Here is a 23,693-nt window from a genome sequence, read left to right as displayed (position 1 = left end):
CTCCACAATTAACCCGGGCAATTAACCCACTTTACTATGTAGCTCATTTGAGCGCCGTTGTTGCACACTTTTTGGTAAACTCCCGCATAGTTGCGGCAACCTCAACAGTCATTCTTGTCTACACGTGGGGTTTATAAAAGCTGGTTGTTTTTGTACAATTGCAGGTAACGCATATGGAAGCCATTGACGTTTTTACAGAGATGCACTATTGAACTTCTGTTTCCTGCTCTCCGAGGTCTAAGTCATGGGCATTTGGATTGCTATAAGTCAATTTGACCTTGGAGTAATGATTTGAATTTACTATAATGTACGCATTGCTTTATTTTCTCTCGACTAGGTGCAGGGGGTGTTTGTGGAGGGGTCTGGAGTGTAAGATGTGATAAAGTTGTAGTCGAATTTCAATGGGGATAGTTAAAACATTTAGCATGTTTAGTGGAGGCGAGTCACACCCGGTTTTATCGAGTCACAAGTCATGACCCGACTGCAAGGCTGATTTGTGTTTCAGTAACCTGATATGTGCATTAACAACATATCGAATAACAATTGCAATCACCAATGAATTACTTTGGATTTTGTTCGCATTAAAATCTGAGGGAATATTGCCATCAAATTGTTGAAATTGTAATAACTTGTAAATGTTTGTAGTTTATCACAGCTCTCGTAGAAGTGTCGTATTCTGCTCGTGAATTCTAATATATAATATGGCTCACGTGATTTGTTAAGCGCATCCTCATTTCGACATGAATCTCTTCTCAAACACAGAGCGGTAGAGTGAGTCCTCAATCGGTTGGATGTTGCATATTTTCTCCCTGTCTCATCTGTGTGGTCTGCGATTGTATGTTATCTTCATCACCGACACTTGGTATGCAGACGTGGCCGGTAATCCATGTGTGCTGCAGTCAGTGCAGCATTTGGCAGTTAGAGGGAGATGTGGTAGTTGTGTGGGAGCGAACTATTCTTAACTATGAATAGATAGATAGACCTCCTAAACGCATCACTTGCCCGAGGCTAGGCTACATATACAGCGGCAGCAGGATTTTCTTATTATTCACAAGTATAAGGCCCGTCTGCAATTCATTCACATTATTATCAAACTCTAATACTTATACTTCAACACAGTAATGGAAGACAGCGGAGAGACTTCAATAACTGCCAACTCCAACAATGGATTATTGTTCCCCAGTTATCCAGACATAGTGATTTCTACGCAAAATTGGAGAATTAATCGTACCTGTTGTGGTGAAGATGAGGTTGAAACAACTACTTCAGTTGAACAATATGAAACCAGATATGATGGATTAATGGTTGTTTTACGTTTATTATTCTGTTGAGTATAACAACAGTACTTTCCAATGGACTTGTTATTCATGTATTACGCACCGATCGGACACTGCACACAGTTAGTAATTACTTCGCACTAAGTCTATCATTGTCAGATTTGTTAGTTGGACTTATTGTAATACCCTTTAATCTTCTAAATCTGCACGCGCCCGGAGACTTGGAATCGTATATAGCACTTCGTGGAATTTGGGTAACCCTTGATTTCCTTCTCACCACTGCCAGTATTTTAAACCTAGTTCTTCTAAATTTGGATCGTTTTTGGTCAATTACGTCACCGATAAAATATCTACGACGGCGTACCAAAAGAAGAGCGTTACTTCTTATAGCAATTGTATGGGGAATTTCGACTGTTTTAACTTTAGTACCAGCCGCTATGTGGCCGTATGTTTTTGGTGACATCTATGTACCAGCCAAAACAGAATTTGTAAATTTTGGAAAGAGCACATGGTTGATGGGATCTGTATCTATATGTGTATTTTTCATTCCGTTAATAACTCTGTGTGCAATTTATTCGCGAATTTTTAAAGCTATACACAGCCGTTCTAAACTTGATTTAGGAAGAGCAAGTGTTGGAAATAGCCTGCCGAATAAAGGAAATGAGTTACAGCAAGGTTTGATCAATGAGCAACAGCTTCAGCGATTACAAGTTATTTATGACAAAGCCGTCAAAAGAGAAAGAGGTGAACGGCAACTCAGTGCTTTAAAAAAGAAACTAAAGAATCAGTATGGTACGGGTGCGAAGCGTGTTCAACATTATGAAAGTATAAATGAAGAGAGAGAGGGTTCAAATATAAGCTTGAGAGGTTCGAGAGGTTCCGAAAAAGGAAGTTTCAAACGGAAACCTGAAGGAATGCAAATACCTACACTGATGATTGAACGAACTTCAAGTAGTAATTCAATAGATAAACGATCACCAACTAAAGACTTTTTAAGCATAGCATTGAATGGGCAATGGCTCGGACGACATCAGAGGGTAGCCAGCGTCGATATGATTCGTGAAAGAGGGAACAGTTTTTGTTCCGATACAACAAGCAGTAGACCAAAGCATATATTATATAATACATCTCGATCATGTGAAATTCTACCCGTGGAATCGGTTATTGCAAAAGGAGATTCACGACGCTCGTTGCCAACTAATTCTCGCAAAACATCACCATCAGGATCGCCCAAAATAGCCAGTAGCCATTCCAGCGTAGATACAAAGCGTAATAGTTCACATTACCTGCAGATATACCCCAGCAGTGATGATGATCCAAAGTGTAATAGCATACTTAGAAGCCACAGTTCACCGGGGCTAAGTCAAGGCAATGTGAACTTTCATCTTGGTATGAATGATGAGGACGAGTATGTAACGGCTGGTGAAGTCAGCATAGCTGTACCAGTAATGCCTGTATGCAATTGTCCAAGAATGCGAACCCTTTCAAATGAATCATCGTCCCCACCAATATCACCTAAAGACTTGCCAGAAAGCGAAGATACCACAAGCTTACTACTCCCTGGAAGACCGCCAGCTTCTCCAAGAGGATCTATTTTTAGAGAGCGACTAAGTTCCCATTCTTCTCGACTCCGTAGAACATCGTTTTCCGCAGAAATGTTAACAAGACCGAGTAGTGATAGTGGCTATTGCAGCGAAATCGGGTTTCGGCAACCATCTGCTAGCTACCCACAACGACAGCAATCGTTAACAGTTCCTGAGAATCTAAATGCAATTAAGGAAAGAGTGAGGAATTCCTTCAGTAATTCTTTCTCTCTTATTAGTGGACAAGGTAGTAAGGCGTTGACACTATTGAAGAAACAAGACAAAGCAGCCCGTCAACTTGGTGTAGTTTTGACGTGTTTAGTAACGTGCTGGACACCGTACTTTGTTCTTATTCTTCTCTATTGCTTCCGTCCAGAGATGAGTAATATAACTGGTATGAGTGTGGCAGTATATTTGGGATATATACACTCTTTATGTAACCCTATTTTATTTACTTTGTTCAATTTGCGCTTTCAAAGATCTTTCAGAAAGGCTCTATGTCCGTGTACACCATTAGATGAAGTCCAGCGACCATGCGGGAGTATTCCACCCCCGTCTATGATATGATCATGTTGCACCCACTTATAACCAATTAAAGAATGCCCCTTGCCTGAGTTTTTCGTATTGAAAATTTGAAGGAATAAAAACGAATCATGTGCTTAAAATGTCCTTGATTCATTTGAATGTTTGAGGTATAATATATTGATTAAAATCCAGTAACGTTCACCTAAAGCAACACTTAAGAACATTAATCTAATCATGGTTAGTATATAATCAGCGTCAATGAACTGAAGGTTTTTGACAACATTAATCAAATATACGACGTGAAAATGTTCTTGAAAGTTTTGTAATTTGATTTATTCGTTGTCAATTAAGACAGTTTTATTGTTAATTAAAAAAGAAAGACATAGTATTGTTCAGTCATATATAATTTTATATATTTATTTATTTTCAAACAATACATTACATGGTTTTGTTATTTAAAAGCATGTAGGAAATAATTATGAAAGGAAAAATATACCACAAATAAACTGGGTCGGTGATATACCCAAATCAGTGAAATAAACTCTAACATACTTCAACGTTCAAGTACAGAGGTTTGCATGATTGGCGTACAGCATCAAAGAGCATTTGGGCTATTCTAGTTGCAATCTGTACCCCCTTTGGAAGCAACGACATTAATCTCCCTCAAAGAGCGTGTAGATTTCAATTGGAGTCACCCATTTAGTTAACCCCATTTGAAATGCACACTCCTTGTGTGGAAGATCATGTCTTCCATTTTGGGGTGTATGGATTTGAACCGGAATAGCCCATGCTAGGAAAGCGAAAAAAATCTTTTTACCAGCTAGCTCGCAGAGCTGACAGACCAAACTTTAGTGTAGTGAAATATTTGTGTGTGATTCGAAGGACTTGATTACATTAGCACATCCAGGGTTTTCTCTTAATAGCGTAAATAAATTGATGGCGTAGCGTAAGGGATTTTTTATGTGAAGAAACACAATGTTTGTGGTCCATTGCATTGCACATTGTAGGTTATATATATATTTAAATTCGTGCTGTATCCAGAATGCGTGATCAACGAGCATGATGCGGTAGTTTTATTAAGAGTATGCCTTTGGGCAAGCTTTTATGGGTTTAATAAATATTAGTGTATATTTAAAGCCTGATGCACTTGTAACAGTAATGCAAACTGGCATTGAAGGACCACTTATGAAATTTTATGATAATGATGTAGTATCATATTATGATCTAATAAAAAACAGTAATATAGATATTGGAATTGCAATGTAAAAGATCGAGCGGAAAGTTTATTCCAGTTGGAAAAGCGCTACGTAATAAACTACATTTATGCACATAACAACATGAAATAAAAGTATATTAATATAGCTTTTATATTGTGCTGTAATGCAATTGAGGCATTTTAATGCAAGTTGGCACATTATTATGGATTGAAAATATGATAGATGATAAGAGGTAAACTTATTCAAAGTTGTAAATGCGGTAATATATAAGAATACGCTATATTTGCATGGATTCAAAATATATGAAATGTTAGGTTTTGCAGTATCGGGATGCTACAATTGGGCGATTGTAATTGCTCGTTATGGCCCAGGTTTGAAATTGAAAAAAGAGGTACTTGATGGTAAGAAAAATATTACAAAAATCTAATTTCGTGATCAGAGAAAACTACATTATATAGCGACATAAATGTTAAATGGCGTAGACATAGAATTCAAAACATTTATTATTGGTACTGTAATTACTTTAACACTTCATTAAGATCTTGATGAATATCCGATAAAAATTATGATCCGGAAAGAAGTTATTTAAAGAATATATTTTGTTAAATGAAATTGAAGACTAGTAGATAAAATCATTTTGCGTGGGATTGCACGGTATGGTAAGACTACGTTACGCACAATTTTGTACAACCGTCACACTGCAAAATTAGCAAAGCGATTACACTTTTAAATTGAACTTGAAGACGCCAACGTTTATACAAGAAGGTATAGGAGTGTTAATTCATTAACACTAAAACGCGTGTGAAATACAAAGATATTAGGTTAATTTTAACACTCGAACGTGTTAAAAGCACACTTTTAACATTACCGTGGGTTAATAATTACATAAACATTTTCATACCTTCACTATAACGTCTTCAAGTGTTTGTTAAATGTTGCTCTGCTGTTTTGATGTGAATATCAGGAAACAAAATGTTGTATTGATTGTAATCTACACCGACGACTTCTTGTTGTGATTAGGATAATTTCTTCTGAAATAAGATACTCTCGAGTCTGCCAAATGAATGAAGTTCAGATAGGAAACTTATACATCGTATATAATAGGGTGCTTCAAAAGAGGGGAATTACCTTTTTTACCAAAAAGAGGGAAATGCATTCCACAGAATAAGTCGACCATGGCAGTTACACCATGTTTTGTAAATAAAAAATATATTTTGACCACAAAAAATGGATTTTTTTTTATTGTAAGAAAAAACAATCGACAAAGTGTGTTGAACTATGAAAATAAATTTCCATTATCTCATTACAGATTCACAATTTTTTAAACGATGGTCCCAAATGAAATAAACCTAAGTAAGTCCTTGAACTCATCGGACGGACGTTTAATTAATCGCTAACATGTGATACTAAGCATCACTACAACTCAGCTACGGGAGGAAATGGCCTCTTAATAGTTCGACGAGTTCAATGTCTAGCTTTAAAAAAAGAATCTCGGACTCGAGTTACATCGGTTGGTGCAACTTTGGTTTAGCACTGTAATGTAACACCAAAGGTATACCCATACGCCTCAAGTAAAATGCAAGTTGGCATTATTTTGTACCTTTACTTTAATCAGTCTGCAAGTGTAAAGGCATGCGATGTTAATGAGGACTTCAAGAAATTGTCGAGGTGACTTTAAAGGTAATATACCTATCCATAAGTAGATCAAGCTTGAATTTATTTCACGTACATATATTTAAAGAAAATGGACGAGTTCACACATAAAATCAATCGGAAATATGCTAGACGCACTTCGCTGTTCGACATTTCCTGATTAAATTGTTAAACGTGTACTATGCCTATTTCCATATAGCCTTTGAAGTACTAATATGACTAGACTATAACCAGATGATTAACACTTTAATACTCTCAACCAACAAATGGTGACAGATTAAAAGACATGACAGATGTCTTAGAAGCCATCTGTCATGACTTTTGTTAGCGTATTCATTTCATTATGTGAGTCACTTGATGTCGGCAGTATTTTATATTATACATATATATTTTTTTTGTATTTTGCTATGCGTACAGTGCCCTGTTTTTCTTTTTATATAATATTTTCAGCAAAAAGTATCTCACAATATGATGTATTGTTATTGTTAAGCACTTCGGATGTTTTCAAGGGAAAATGAAAATGTTTGGAATATAACTTGAAAATCTTTAATGTATACTTGCTTTGACGATGAAAGCCAGCATAACATTTCGTAACTTAAATTGATTTAGAATCGAAATACGAATACCGGTACTAAGTTTGCAAAGGAAGGTTCATTTGTACTGATCTAAACAGAAAAGAAAGTTCTTTTGCTTTAGCTAATATTGTTCGAAGCGTTTGTTTTTCTATAATATAAGAGAACCACAATTGACGCTATATTATTGATTTCATTGTCAGGTTGTGCAACATGAATCAATTATATGAAAAAATAGAAAACATAATAACAGTAGTTTCAATTGTCTGCCTTTGCTGTTGAGTAATTTCAATATAAGATGAAGCTTTTAAATACTAAAAGTACGTTAATATTTGTATCTCATTTTATATAACTAGTTGTCATGGCAACATGTGTACTTGGTATGATAATGGCGTACTTATTTGTACACGAACCTAATTACCAATTACTTACATGCCATGTATGGTCTTCGTTAATGACAGATGTAACTTCTAGTAGACACAATGTCGTGATTTTGCTATTATGTCCCCAGGGTGAATCAAAAGAACGTATATAAAAAATATAAAGAAAACATGTTTGGGCAGCGCATCACAATATCTTCAATCTTTGGATCGACCGGCGATGCTCTATCAATTCTTGTTATTAAAAAAACAACTGGTAAAATTTTATTTTTGTTAATACAAAGAAGAAATGTTTGTAGAACTGATATTTCAATCAGTGATAGGCATACAGATCGGCAACATCGACGGTCGATCCAAAGCTCGATCCAAAGCTCAAATCAATTTGGATGCGCTACCTTATTTTGTTAATAATGGTGTTTTATTTGCTTTTTTGCAATGCAAGCGAGTACTTTGTCTATTCATTTATTTCTACTACTATTTTATATTTATACTTTAACCAGCCGTAATAATACCTCCATAAGGTTTAAAGTTTCGTGATCTGCGACTTTGATCAGTGAAAATCGGAAACAGATGCATAAGTAAATGACACTCATGACCACAAACTGTATTCATGACACACCATTTAGCAATGAGTAGAATTAGGTTGCATATAGTACGATACCAACTGTGTAACATCAAGTAGGGATATTTTTATATATGTTATTCAAAATACGTTTTGTTATTAACACACTGCAGATGAAACAAGAAAGAAAACGTATTGTATTTCAATGGACAATGATCAAAATACCACACTTTTGTATTTTCGTAAATTTGATTCAGGCTTTTATCATCATATAAAGTAAATATAGTAGTATATGAATTATTTGACCTATGAGAGACATCCAATGTTCTTCACATGTGAAGAAAATGATTGTCAGAAAATATGCAAAGAGTCGCACAATTCAAGGGCGCATACCTATAACTAAAACTCTCCAATCAAAATAAGTTTCTTGCATTATGTGTGACTTTCGCTATCCGTGACTTATTGGAGTTCAAGGTCAGACCGAGTTCTCCAGTGTGGAGTACTTATGGAGTCAATCTTATTCTTTCAAATAATTCGCCAGATGGTCACCATACGACCCAGACCTTCTTGGATATCAGTCCTGAAATAGCACATAGTGTATAGATAAGCACACACACAGATGTTTGCCAGGAAAGTAATATGGAAGTCTTATTCATCGGTGTGCACTCTAAATGATTATGCAAAAAGCCATACAATATAAAATATTACAGCAGTTGTCCCATACCCTTTGCAAGCACACGATATTGTCGTAAAAAGAATGTGAAGTCCTTCAAACACAAAACATTTTCGACAACATTATGCTAAAGGTTAAAAAATGTTTGCCAAAACGTTTAAATGTCCGGTTATATTAAGGGTATATAAAGGGTTTAAACGTTTTGATAATATTTTAACTTACTGCAAAATATTCTTACATAATGTTATTTAAGTATTGGCGAAATAATTGGTAAAAAAAGTTTGCAAAAAACATTTTACACAATCCGACACTCAATGTAATTAATTTAACCGTTTTTACATAAAGCAAATCCCCAAATATAACCAGTTTAAAACGTGTTGAAAGGTTTTGTGTTTGCTGGGAGTACACCAAGAAACTAATATTTTAACCCTTTCATCTTCAAGTACAGTTTAAAGACAATTGGTTTTATTTTGTGTATGATTTGTTTAATGTAAATTTATGATTTCTATTTTTACAAAGGTTTGTGTAAATATTTTCTTTGTGTTATAGTCTGCCCATTAGTTAAAATGAATATCGTGGGAACAGAAAAATTGGATTACATAATTAAACGGGAATATGTTGAGGTAAAATGGTTGAAAGTGTTTCACAAGTCACGCGACTCATCATTGTACATATTTGGGGTTTTTTTAAAGAAAGAAAAAACCCAAACAAGACTTTTTGCCACACATGACTAGACCAATGCGTATCTGTGCGAGACTAACATATTTGATTTTTTTAAGATAATATTTTGCTGTTGGACAAAAAGGAACTATCTGTATTATTTGGCTACTGTTGTACACTCACAAAAATATATGGAAACATTATTGTACAAAATGTAAATGTAAATCATCGCATAAAAGAATATATAATTTGAAGAAATAAATTGTACGATACTTGTACACATAACTCATACACAGAATATATTTCGTCGTGGATTTAACAAGATATATAATTATCATTGGGAATATGGTGCTGGTCACTTCTATCAATTGCTATGGTTAATGTGCTACTTATTTTGTTACCATTTATGTCAAATAGTTTTCTGTCTTCTACCAGTACGAACCAGATAAGTTTATTACATTTTGTACTTCGGACATGGTATTATCGCGCCATTTGGTCACGTTTTTTTACGGCATCAAAGTTTAACCAATAACTATGCAGGGCTATTTTATGTACTTTTAAGGGAAACATATATTTTGGTTACCAAAAATAGAAAAGGTGATATTGAAAGAAATCATTCTAAGTACGCTTCCTTGCAGTCGTTTTCTTCCAAATACAATTTCTCTCATTTGAAACAAACAAATATACAAATGTTATAAAAAAAAAGGTGTAATAAACTTAATTTCAATCAGGTTCAAAGTTTGTGCCACGTCCAAATCTCACCACTGCTTTCCAATACTTACCATAACCACTATCTTGATTGTTTGGGCTGGCGGGCCCAATGTTGGGTTTTGATGGGACCAGGCTCAAGCAAATTGATCAAGCCTAGCTTAAAAGCTTAATTTATATATGCATGCTGGCCTGTATGAAGAGAACAGAAAGAAAAACAATTGAAGAAAGAGAGCAGGAAAAAAGAAAGGCAATGGCACTCTCAACAAATCAATATACAATTTTACTCTTTATAACCCATGGGTCGAGAAATAAGAAATTCTTATTTCGTGTCCTGATAAAAAGGCGAACATGGTTGAAACATCCATACGCTACTTCTCATATGTGCTCATCACTTTAATGTTGAAATTAATGTAGACCACTTAATTGACGGGTATTAATGCAATGAATCATGTCCTGATCCATCAATTGACTTTCAGACTAATACGAGACATGATGAAATGAGTACACAATTGGACGTTGATGGCGCTATGATGCTTTTAAAAGCGAGTTGCTTTTTTCTTATTTCAGCTCATGAAGCTTGAAGTTTACAGCGATCACGCAGTAAGCTATGGTAAATATTAATATAATTGATTGTAATAATGTTTAGAATAACATGATTTCCTTTAAATACAACACAAAGGCATTTGATGGAGTATTTGAGATGGTTGCCCGGGTTATTGAATTGGCAACGCGTATTCATTCACTCATCCTTTTTTATCATTCGCACATGTGTATGTATTGTACTTATATACGATGTAATCGAGTATGACTATCCTTCCCTGGAGTGAAATTGCCCCTACCCTGGTGGTGATTTGGTCAGTGAAAAGTAACTACACAAATCTAGTTTAAAAATCTTGCAGGAATGTCCATTCATTACATTGTGTCATTGGTAATTACCTTTAACATAACGGAATGTGTGGATAGATACCGTAGCACTATGAACCTAAAACAGTTTCACTTCTTGCTATAGTTCAACCGCTTCTATTCACCTATGATGATAGCCCACATAAATTGACCTCATTGAATGGAGAATGAGTTTTTGTACCCAGTACATTCGAAGGTCATCTGACGTATACAAGTACATTAAGGGTTGACGAACTGTGGCCGGATAGATTGGGATGTTCTAGGTTCTAGCGTATCTCTGATTGTAGTTGAAGAAGTGAATTCTCACAGATACTCTGGAGATAAGTCTAGTTTGAGGTATGAAGTGAGCACTTTTGCTGGTTTTTATCTTGTACCGTTTATCTGCTGCCACATTATAGGTAGCATGAGAACTTTTGCTGATATAATGCCCTACATCTGTACATTGAGGATAAATATGCAAATGACCAGTGTATCAGCATTCCGCGTACAAGAATATTTTAATACTCCGCGGTATTATTTTATACCTATATAATTATATATATTAGACAAAGTACGTAATATTTTTCTCGCAAGTTTCAATATGTATGCAATTAGGATATTAACTGTCCTCGAAATATAAAGTGTGTTTCTTGGATTGTTAGAAGAAACATGCAACAAACGATAATCATCTTGCTTTGCAGACAATATGGGACATAATATACAAATATGTCTCATATTGTTTGCAAAGCAAGATGTGTGAAATAATCACAATAAATTTCAGATTTCTCTATTAGAGTTCAAACATTGTTGGCGCCATAATAAATATCACGTGACATAGTGCTCTATCCTTATTTGGACGGTGTCGTGTAATAAAAAAGTAACGCGCATTTGAAGCACTTAAATTTATTTGGAAATCTTTATGCAAATTCTCACAACAAATGCCACAAGATGATTTTGCAACATTTGTCTTTGAAATTTGGAGAGAAACTTGAAATTTCTTGTTGATGATTATAGTGACATCCACGGCAAAAAAAAGTGAAAGCAACACATTACACCGATAAGTGAAAGAAAATGGAAATGATTTATATTTACCACTTTCCCCTTGTCCAATTGTTGCATGTTAACAAGACGATGTAACGTTATTAATTTTTAAACAAGAATGAATGTAAACGTGTATAAACTAAATTTGTGAAATAAAATGAACCCACTATATGTCAAAAATATTTTATATGAAATGTCACAATAAGAAAATGTAAGTGTTATAACATATTATGCCAAATAAAAGTATATTATATGTATGCCAATGTTAATTGCGTTTTTTATGCTGTCATTGTATCAATAACACAATAAGCTACAACAAAGTTTGACTCATGTATGATGTGTCGTTTTTTGGAGCAGTATTACCGTATTTCGTTTTTTTTAATTGAGAAGTCCAGAAAAAGTTGTATTTTCAAGCAAAATTTTTGACAAATATTTTTAAAGATTCTGTTTTCATACATTTTGCATTTTGTTACGAGCAAAATGAAATCACTAAGTATTTTATCTAACACTATCAATTTTCACATCTAACCTATTCTGCACTAATTTGAAAACATATTAATTTGAGGCATATGTTACCATTCGCCCGGACTATAATAATTTAGGTTGTTAGACCACGTAGAGAAAACAAACTTGTTGTTTTTTACCCTCGCTCTACTCCGCCAATATGTATACTATAGAACATACAATTAATATACGGTATGTGGTTAAAACAGCAGTGACAGTATAATATATAAGTTTCATTTCTTGGGTAATTGTAACGTTAATCCTGCTTCTCTTAGTCTATCAACACCTCTACTTAAAACAATTACATCGTCTAAGTAACAGAATACAAATTTCCAATTTAACCCACGCAATACTTCTTGCATCACTCGCTGAAAAGTTGATGGCGCATTATGAAGACCAAAAGGCATCACATTGAATTCATACAAACCGTCTTGGGTGATAAATGCGGTTTTAGGCTTAGATTGCTCCTCAAGGCCTAATTGCCAGTAGCCAGAGGCTAAGTCCAAAGTTGTAAAGTATTTTGGTTGGTTAGACCCCAAACTGTCTAGAGAGTCATGTATATGAGCTAAGGGCCAGTTGTGACGCGGTTCCAAATTGTTTAATTTCCTGAAATCGATACAGAAACGCCAAGTATTTGTCCCTGGTTTAGTTATCATACAAACGGGAAAACTCCAAGGGCTAGTTAATTCCCGAATAACTCCCTGATCTAACATTACTTCAACTTGCCTTCGAACTTCCGCTTGAACATGAGGTGCATGTCTATAAAGCCGGGAACGAATTGCTGGAGGACTATCAATGATAAATAATGACAGTTTACGGGAAATGATGCAAGGAATCCATTTAGCATATATTTCTGACAAAATGAGCTGTTTTTGAGAAAAGCACCAAATCAATGAAAACTGTAAATGTATATTCTAGACTAAAGACACAAAACTAGTAACTGTTTTCTCAATTTTTTCCTTTTTTAAAGAGTTCAGCACCAAAATATTCTTAAACCTCATTCAGTTAAAGCGTTGCTTATCATAGTCCAGGCCCGTACGCAGGATTTCATTTGGGGTGCTGATTTTGAAAAAGTGGACTTTTTTCCAAGGGGGGGGGTGGCGATTTTGGACTTTCTTCCCAAAAATTTGAACCTTTTTTGTCCAAAAAAAGCGTAAAAAACCTGATTTTTTTGCTCGCTACGCTCACAAATTCTCAAAATTTGGGACTTTTTGGAATAATATACATTGTTTGTTACAAAATAGCCTGAATCTGGGTAATACTGTAAAAATAAGCAAATAAATAAAACATGTTGTAATGAAACGTGAGGAATACTCAAAAGGAAGGCAGAGAGAGATACCGGATTTGGATTCCCAACAAGGAGGGGAAATAAGGAGCGGGAAAGGGAATAACTAACACGAAGTTCAAACAGAATTACGTTTATGAAATTTATTGAGATTTCTGCATAGTGGTCAGAACATAAACATGATAGAGCTCACAAATTCTCAAAATTTGGGACTTTTTGTATACTTTTCCCAAATTTGGGGCACCCCCTGCGTACGGGCCTGCCATAGTCCTTTAATATCACAATGGAATACAGATTAAATTCATAGTTAAGTTTTAAGCAAGAAAACGACAAGGCTAGAAAGGATGGAACAATATACATTATTGTTTGTTACAAAATAGCCTGAATCTGGGTAATACTGCAAAAATAAGCAAATAAATAAAACATGTTGTAATGAAACGTGAGGAATACTCAAAAGGAAGGCAGAGAGAGATACCGGATTTGGATTCCCAACAAGGAGGGTAAATAATGAGCGGGAAAGGAAATAACTAACACGAAGTTCAAACAGAATTACGTTTATGAAATTTATTGAGATTTCTGCATAGTGGTCAGAACATAAGCATGATAGAGCAAAATAATAAATGTTTGTACTACCAAACCTTGCCAGAGTTTGCGGCATAATTGAATATAATTCACGTGCTCGTCATGACAAATAGTAAACTCGCCGTCATGAACAACAAACCTAAACAGATGATTGCGTACGCATGGCTCGGAGAGTCAACAAGAAGTGATCCAATCTCTAAACATGGGCAAGACATCTCCCCACGGCGTGCAATTGATGCATGGATAATACGGCGTGCACTCGATGCACGTGTATAATGGTTTGCGGCACTATAATCATATTCCATTATGCAAAGCCGAATTATCGTCACAATATAAACATCTCAAAAAAAGTAACTAACCCCCGTAAATAATGACCATTATTAAAAAACGGGCAATTGTTATACAAATCTGTAAAATGCGTTGGAAGCAGAATTTATTTCTGCACATTTTGACACCTCATTTGTAGCAATTGACTAAAATACTGACGTCACAGCGTACATTTAAATCAATGTAACCTAAGATTTGAAAGTTGGAGTAAATTGTATTGATTTTGTATTCAGTATAATAGAAGGAAATCTGTGTAACGATATCTGAATGTTTTTGTTTTGTATGTAAGAGCAACTTTCATATCTGGACCTCACTACATTAAATTGACCCGTGTTTTATTGTTTTCTGGAATATCGTATCAAATGATGTGTCAAAATGCGCAGAAATAAATTCTGCTTCCAACAGATTTGTAATACAATAGCCCCTTTTTGAATAATGGCCATTATTTAATTGGGTTAGTTACTTTTTTGAGATGTTTATATAAAAGAAATACAAATGAGAAAATCCATATTGATATTTTGCCAATACATATGTGTATAAAATTCGTACACCAGTACGTTACTGCTTCGAAACCATTATTAGAGCTTTCAGCCTACCTGCCACCATTGACTTAAATATTGAATTTTCAATCTAGTATCTAGTAGGAAATGCATTGGAGAAAACCTTGATGAACAGTTATCTTAAATAAAGTATTACTTTTTTCTGTTATTGCAAAATTGAAACATTTGTAATAAACAATTCTGCACCATTTTGGAGTATTGTGTGCAAAAATGAAAAACTGAGATTTTTCTTATTAACCATCATAACACTATACATTATAATTTACATATGGTATTATGTATTATATTAAATACAGAAATAAGAAATGCTTCACTTTAGAAATAATTCAAATTAGCTCGAATTTGTAACTTAAGAACATGTCATCAAAACAGATTGGATATGATGAATGCTTGAAATGATAATACGTATCATGTCGACGCGTGTATTAATTCATGCTCCTGACGATGCCAGCGATTTACAAGATTGGCATTGTCATGGAAAATGTGCTCGTTCTGAGCAAATGGAAAACATGTCATCTCTTGTCAATTTACTAATTAATCCATTCATTGTATCTTTCATATTTGAAATCAAAATCAAGAATGTATAATAATGGGATGAGTCTGGTAATAAGCAAGTGATAGTTTTGTCAGATAATTCCATTTTGGGTTTCAATCATTATTCTGCATTATTGACAAACTGTAACCGAATTCAAACTTTGACAAATATTAATTAAGTTGTAATTTCTTCGATCATGAATTTTCAATAAACATTTCGTGAACAACTTGCACATTTCCCCATTCTCTTCTTGTGTAAAATAGCAATTAACAAAGTCCCAAAAGTATATAGACGAAACTGTTTCTGTTGGTAGTTGAAGAAAAAATAAACATGATATTTCCCCAGGTGATTAAACTAGATAAACATTGTTATATCGTAACCATATCGTTAATGCAAAATTCTGCCAAACACAATACAGTAAGCAAAAGAACTAAGGTAGCAGTTGTTTTCACCCCTGTATATCCTAAATAACTGGACAAATGTGTCGAAATCAAAACAAGCAGCCGATACCTGTACTCTTTGGCTCTGATTTAAGACCTTATTTGTTGAATTGGTTAAGGGTACATGCCCATGAGTTTCATTCAGGGGCGTGTTTGTAAAACGGCACATTATTAAGCATTAGTAAAAAGAATAAAAAATACTAAAATTTTCACCGGGGTTCGAACCACTGCCAATTTCACTGAATGCTAAAGATGCCTATGCTGTGCCACGGTGACTGTGGTTAACATTCGGCGATTTTCAAAGATATACATATCAACACGTTTCTAGTGTATTGAAAATCATTTTGATTTTGATTTTGGTAGGAATACGGTCATAGAAAGACATATGACTCTACTTGTCTGTTTGTTTTCATTTAATACAAATTAATTTTGATGAATTGAACTGGTACAACTCTTAGCACTCGTGATAAACGACGATTAATTTAATAATAAAATGAAAACGCTGGGTCATTCACGACTTCATTTGTAATTTATGTCAAAACCTGGGGAGGACACACACATCCGTGCTGCATGTATGTGCTCAATCGATACTCAATGATCCAGACAATAGCGTTTGAATATACCGCCCTGCTTGACACATCTTGTCACTTGCGGGAAGATATACTATAGGCCTACCCTAATAGCTTACAATAGATACCCCACCGTAAATAGCTCTGTTCGTTATCTCGCTGTGCTAGTTTATACACGCAGCGTACGGACTTTTGAACCATATTTTGTTCAAAAATGATAGGAAGGGACTGTTTTCAGCTAAAATGTTGGTTATCAGCAGATGCTTAATGATACCGGGAAGTGTTGCAGAAAGGTAAGCGTACTCTTTATTTATTCAAAATATGTATATCAATAAATTTAAATTTGAAATCCAAAAAGTAAATGTCAGGTCAAAATTCTCACCTTAGAATTATTGTGAAATAAAATCAAACCAAATTTAGGCTCCGCAAACAACGTCCAATTATTCCCATTGGTGTTTGCTACACGTGCATATAATAAATTATGATTTGGGGCTAATTTGAGAAGAGTTAATGCCTCGAGTTTCAAAATACACCGAGTGATGTTTTTGATCAAAAACATCGACAATTCAAGACTCTGTAAAAACAAATCAAGAATTTTCTGGGATAATTGCAACTAAGTGCAATGAAAGTTATGATCTAAGCTACCAGATGCATCATTAATTTCCTGACTATGATATTTAGTTGTGGGAAAAGATTACTTTAATGTTTTGGCGGGATTATTTCCCGCCAAAAAAAAAAAAAAAAAAGAGCATGTAGCCTTAAGAATTAAAGACACGGTGATCCAAAATATATAAAATAAAAAGTTGCACTTTTGTGTTCTAATCATTGAAAGCACGACGCTATAGTTTTCGTGCTATCAATGAAAGCACAACGCTGGTTCTCTTGTTCGCGAACGCTTTGTGTACAAATCAATAGGTCATGCAATGTGGCAAACTGCAACTTTTCAATTTGAATCTTCCTTGGGTTTTTTGATCGTCGTATCTTTATTTCTTGTGCAATTTCAACGAATGAGGTCTTAAATTCGAACTTAAAGATGCAGCTATTGGCTGTTGGTTCCAATTATGACATATCTGCATTTGTTTAGGATATACAGGGGGTGATCGTAACTGGTACCTTAATTATTTAGCTTACTGTATATTGTATGACTATATTCCGTATGATAAAAAACTAAAAAACAAAAATCTACAGGATATAAAAATGTAGATGTTTTCTACGAGGGTCATTCAAAAAGTTCTACCTCCATCGTCACATTTCTGTTATCTTATGTGACAGGATATTGATATTGCCCATGATTATATTATTCTTAATTCTTGGCTTTAAAATAAAGTTATTTGATGAAAATTTTGGTTGTTAAGATGTGTTGGTTAAACTGAATACAAATGTGGTACTTCGAAAACGGCCTGAAAAGAAAGGCTAATTTTGATTAAACAGGTTGCCCGCATCTAATGTGGAAATCATAAAAGATTTATTTCTGAAAATAATTAAATTGCTTTATTTCTATTCAAATAATCTAATCAATATCTAATGCTTGCAAATAGTACAGTTTTACTGGGTATCGTGTCTTTTGCACAACAAAGCCGATTCATGTTCAAAATAACCTTCATATTGACTATTTTCCATAGGGTGTTGACTTTAATAGGGTGAGCACTTGTTGGTTCAAGTCGTATTAATAATTGGTTCATAAGTTGCAATCATTTATTAAGTCGTATGCACAGTTTTTGTATTTTATAAGTATTATACAGGGTTATTAACAAACTGTTCATCTTATTTCACGTCAAGATGCATCCATTGCTTAAAACATGTAAAATAAGGACGTACTTACTTACGAATTACCCTTAAACGTGGTCTAGTCGATATCTGGCCAATTTCACTAACATGTGTGTGTCTGTTGAACCCTTCAATGTTTTCTTCTCCTATAAAACATGTTTTATTTTGTTTTGAAGTCTCAAGACATGTCAAGGAGCTCAAAAAGGAACATCATATTTATCCTGAGTAAGCAGTTGGACAACCACATCTTAAAAAACATTTTTATGAAGATTATCCAAAGCAACAATGTGATGGTTATTAATTTTTCGGCGTCAGTTTTTAACCGTTTCCGACGTACCAAATCTGTGTTTGCTTTAACCAACATATCTAAATATTACCAAAATTCACAATTTCATGAAATAACTTTTTATGTTGTAGTCTAGATTTAAGATTATAATCATGGATAATTTTAATATCCTGGTACGTAAAATAACAGATATGTGATGATGGAGGATATTTTCTGGGATAATTGCAACTAAGTGCAATGAAAGTTATGATCTAAGCTACCAGATGCATCATTAATTTCCTGACTATGATATTTAGTTGTGGGAAAAGATTACTTTAATGTTTTGGCGGGATTATTTCCCGCCAAAAATTTCAACCAAAAAGAGCATGTAGCCTTAAGAATTAAAGACACGGTGATCCAAAATATATAAAATAAAAAGTTGCACTTTTGTGTTCTAATCATTGAAAGCACGACGCTATAGTTTTTCGTGCTATCAATGAAAGCACGGCGCTGGTTCTCTTGTTCGCGAACGCTTTGTGTACAAATCAATAGGTCATGCAATGTGGCAAACTGCAACTTTTCAATTTGAATCTTCCTTGGGTTTTTTGATCGTCGTATCTTTATTTCTTGTGCAATTTCAACGAATGAGGTCTTAAATTCGAACTTAAAGATGCAGCTATTGGCTGTTGGTTCCAATTATGACATATCTGCATTTGTTTAGGATATACAGGGGGTGATCGTAACTGGTACCTTAATTATTTAGCTTACTGTATATTGTATGACTATATTCCGTATGATAAAAAACTAAAAAACAAAAATCTACAGGATATAAAAATGTAGATGTTTTCTACGAGGGTCATTCAAAAAGTTCTACCTCCATCGTCACATTTCTGTTATCTTATGTGACAGGATATTGATATTGCCCATGATTATATTATTCTTAATTCTTGGCTTTAAAATAAAGTTATTTGATGAAAATTTTGGTTGTTAAGATGTGTTGGTTAAACTGAATACAAATGTGGTACTTCGAAAACGGCCTGAAAAGAAAGGCTGATTTTGATTAAACAGGTTGCCCGCATCTAATGTGGAAATCATAAAAGATTTATTTCTGAAAATAATTAAATTGCTTTATTTCTATTCAAATAATCTAATCAATATCTAATGCTTGCAAATAGTACAGTTTTACTGGGTATCGTGTCTTTTGCACAACAAAGCCGATTCATGTTCAAAATAACCTTCATATTGACTATTTTCCATAGGGTGTTGACTTTAATAGGGTGAGCACTTGTTGGTTCAAGTCGTATTAATAATTGGTTCATAAGTTGCAATCATTATTAAGTCGTATGCACAGTTTTTGTATTTTATAAGTATTATACAGGGTTATTAACAAACTGTTCATCTTATTTCACGTCAAGATGCATCCATTGCTTAAAACATGTAAAATAAGGACGTACTTACTTACGAATTACCCTTAAACGTGGTCTAGTCGATATCTGGCCAATTTCACTAACATGTGTGTGTCTGTTGAACCCTTCAATGTTTTCTTCTCCTATAAAACATGTTTTATTTTGTTTTGAAGTCTCAAGACATGTCAAGGAGCTCAAAAAGGAACATCATATTTATCCTGAGTAAGCAGTTGGACAACCACATCTTAAAAAACATTTTATGAAGATTATCCAAAGCAACAATGTGATGGTTATTAATTTTTCGGCGTCAGTTTTAACCGTTTCCGACGTACCAAATCTGTGTTTGCTTTAACCAACATATCTAAATATTACCAAAATTCACAATTTCATGAAATAACTTTTTATGTTGTAGTCTAGATTTAAGATTATAATCATGGATAATTTTAATATCCTGGTACGTAAAATAACAGATATGTGATGATGGAGGTAGAACTTTTTGAATGACCATCGTATATCATATTCTGCTCTGGAGGATATAAGATGACAAGCAAACAGGGCACAATATCTTTTACATGACTTTGAATATGATCAGGAAAATGCGGTAGGCTGTATCCATGTCACCATAGATAATCGTCAATTTATCTGCGAAATAAGAGAAATCGTCTGCTATGTACCTCAGTGTAAAATGCGCGGGAGGAAGAATGTGGCACACATGTCACCCGCCTGCTCCAACAATCCGTTTCATCTGTAGTACCAAGATTATGTTTCACTCGCCGACGGGATTTTTTTTTTAAATGACTTGGAAATTATCACAAGCTTTCTCAAGAATCGCTAGACCTTTACCAGATATGTGTACTCTTCTGAATATTTTGTTCACATACACTTTTAAATATGTTGTAATTTGCATTGTTTTATCATCTTTAAAAAATACATCGATTAGTCGTCCGCAATTTGTCTACTGTCAACTTTCGAACGGCATGGGTTAACACTGTTACCGTCTTGGCGGGATGTGCTTTTACAAATTTGACATAGGTGAAGTAAGAATGTTTGCTTATTGAATGCATTCGTACCTTATATTTTCCTTACTTAAAATAACACATTACTGTTCTACTTAGATTTCACAACTAACATTCTTTACTTTTCACTTAGACTCAACAAAATGGATGAATCCGGGTTCTTATGGATCGTGACATGCGAAAGTAATGACAGATTATAAAAGCATGGTAAAGAAATTTAAAATCGTTGATGTGATGTATTTATATAATATTGAATGGCTTTGAGTGTGATACAAGAAAATATTGCACGAGATAGAAAAATATTGCACGAGTCGAAGACGAGTGCAATATTTTTCTATCGAGTGCAATATTTTCTTGTATCACACGAAAATAAGCCATTCAATATATTATTATTATTTATATCAGTCTTTTTACTTACCTTACTGATGAGTATTCCAATCAAAAGTTCCGAATTTCCAAACATTCAAAAGTTCCAACAGTTAATGTTCCAAATGTTCAAAAGTTCCAATTCCAAAAGTTCAACATGTAACACGAAGCAAACGTTTCCAAAAGTTCCAACAGTTTTAACAACTTTTTCGGCAAAAATCAAATACCAACATTTTCCAACAAGTTTTTTTAAGTGGATGTTTCAAATAATCCAACAGCAAACATCTATTTACAGTCCTGTTTTGAAAGTTATCTATTGTAGTAGTTTATAGTCACATTGCAGTTATTCAGCACAAATGGGTGCTGCTGCTGGACCTGCATAGTGCGACGTGTGGTGGTACTAGTACCAGTATTATTACTGATCAAAGGAACCGAGTTAGTGCTAGTTGATAGAGCAATTTCTGCATCTGAAGCACCACTACTTGCATTCTGCTCTATTTGCTGACTTTGTTCTGAGTGAACAATCTCCTCAATGTATTCCAGTTGCGAGCTGGTGAGCTCAAGATCAACAAAATCCATAACTTCATAATCTTTGTCTTGGTTCTCATTGACGAAATCCATATCTGCTGCAGCTTGAGGCACTGGAGGTCTACTTACTGTTGCTGGTGCGGTTGGCTTTGCGATTGTAGACTTATCTTGAGGCCTATGCCCAAGCGACCGTGACAGTGCATCCGACATGTCCTGCTTCCTTGCATCCTTTACCCTTCCAACGTAACCTGCCAGACTCCCTTCATTTGCGTGACCAGACACTTTGCATATATCTCGGGTAGCAAAGCCTTCTCCATCGAGGATTGTGATACAGGTTGCGCGAATACAGTGGTTTGTGTACACCTTTGAAAGCTCCGCTTGCTTTGATAAGACGTTCATGAAGCTGCCCAGCGTTGTCTGTCCAACTGGTGATTTCTTGTACCAGGGACAGTCTGAATCTGCAGGTGCAACTCGTTTTGGAGTTTGAAAGAATGCTTCACAGTCAGGATTAAGTTTAGAGACATACATTTTGAAAGATGCGACCGGGCATTCATCGGTATTGGTTGCGTACATTCGCCCTGCATCTGTTCTTGATGATGTGTTGTCTTCTCGCGTCTTTTTTGTCAACTCGTCTACAGCTTGCATAACATACTCTCGTCCATCTGAATCGGCCTCTACGATAAAGTGACCCTTCTTCAAATCTCTTAAATTCTCTCTGCCTCTACGGCAGATATATAGCATGAGCTCAAACCAAACCTTGTATTGAAGTCCAGCCGGTGAATCTTGATTAAAAACTCCAGACCGATACAAGGTTTCAATGTCATTCTCATCAATCGATGCATGGTGCTTAACATCTCCTTTGCCAATTTTTTTAAGCTGAACCAACACCGCTTTGAAAGAAACATTGGCATCCGTAAACTCCGTGTCTTTAATATGTCAATAAATCCAGGCCACTCCTTCTTTAGATGGCGATTCAGGCCAGTACGAATCCCGTTCATAGATGCTGTTTTGTATTCATTACCGTCTGTCTTCCGCAGCTCCGCGTAGAATTTTTCCAGCAGTTTCGCTAATTCCACCTTGTCTAGAGATTCAAAATTTTCAGGCTGCCCCTTTTCCCGAAGGTATGCGCGAAGAATATTCACTGATTTTTTTCGTTGCTTTGATTGTGTTTTCAGAATCTTTATTCCTCAAAAGCTCGTTAAATTCTTCTTCGCTGAGGCTTGCGAATCTCCCGGGTCTAGGAGCGGCCATTGTTGTTGTCATAGTGGTACCATGCGTGACTAGGCTCCAATGATCCAATACAACGCTCGTGATAAACACACGGTATCACCAAAAATATGATTGATCAATATTCAGCTGTAAACGTTCCCGGATGCTGTACAATATTTTCATGAATATTGTAAAGCATCCGGGAACTTTGCAAAAAGTATACAATACACAGTTTTGTTGTTGCGATAAAAAGCCTGATATAAATAATAATATTCAATATCTTATACAATTTAATATTGCAAAATGGAGTCTTTGATACACTAAATAAATTCTTGCACTGTAAATAAGTTAATCAGGATTGTCAATAGATATCATTTGTAAAATTTCATGCAAGCAAATCCAATTGATTACGTGGTAAAATGATGTTAAACATACCTAACAATAACGTTTCGTGCTATATCGTAGCAATTTTTCAAATCGACTGACCAATTCTCCCAGTCCTCCTTGTCTGCTTCCTATCGGATATTGGTATGACGCGGGCATAAAGGACAGAGAGCAAAACATCAATAGAAGACAGATAAAAGAAGCGATTTTGATA

At 34.8% G+C, this 23,693-nt stretch overlaps 2 protein-coding genes across 2 annotated transcripts; one reads left to right on the top strand and one right to left on the bottom strand.

Moving 5' to 3' along the window:
* Positions 1 to 1,613: 1,613 nt before the first annotated feature.
* On the top strand, positions 1,614 to 3,469 carry LOC140171193 (uncharacterized). Its single transcript, XM_072194403.1, has one exon. The coding sequence runs from the start codon at positions 1,715 to 1,717 to the stop codon at positions 3,425 to 3,427; it is 1,713 nt and encodes a 570-aa protein (XP_072050504.1). The 5' UTR covers positions 1,614 to 1,714; the 3' UTR covers positions 3,428 to 3,469.
* Positions 3,470 to 21,667: 18,198 nt separating this feature from the next.
* LOC140172092 (uncharacterized protein KIAA1958-like) lies at positions 21,668 to 23,137 on the bottom strand. Its single transcript, XM_072195440.1, is given in 3 exon segments — positions 21,668 to 22,818; positions 22,821 to 23,037; positions 23,039 to 23,137. Coding segments are annotated over 3 exon segments (1,467 nt in total).
* Between the last annotated feature and the right edge of the window lie 556 nt (positions 23,138 to 23,693).

The sequence above is a fragment of the Amphiura filiformis genome, chromosome 15, assembly GCF_039555335.1.
Source record: "Amphiura filiformis chromosome 15, Afil_fr2py, whole genome shotgun sequence".
Classification (NCBI taxonomy): Eukaryota; Metazoa; Echinodermata; class Ophiuroidea; order Amphilepidida; family Amphiuridae; genus Amphiura; species Amphiura filiformis.
The sequence above is the reverse complement of the archived record's forward strand: the minus strand, read 5'-3'. Positions and strand labels throughout refer to the sequence as shown.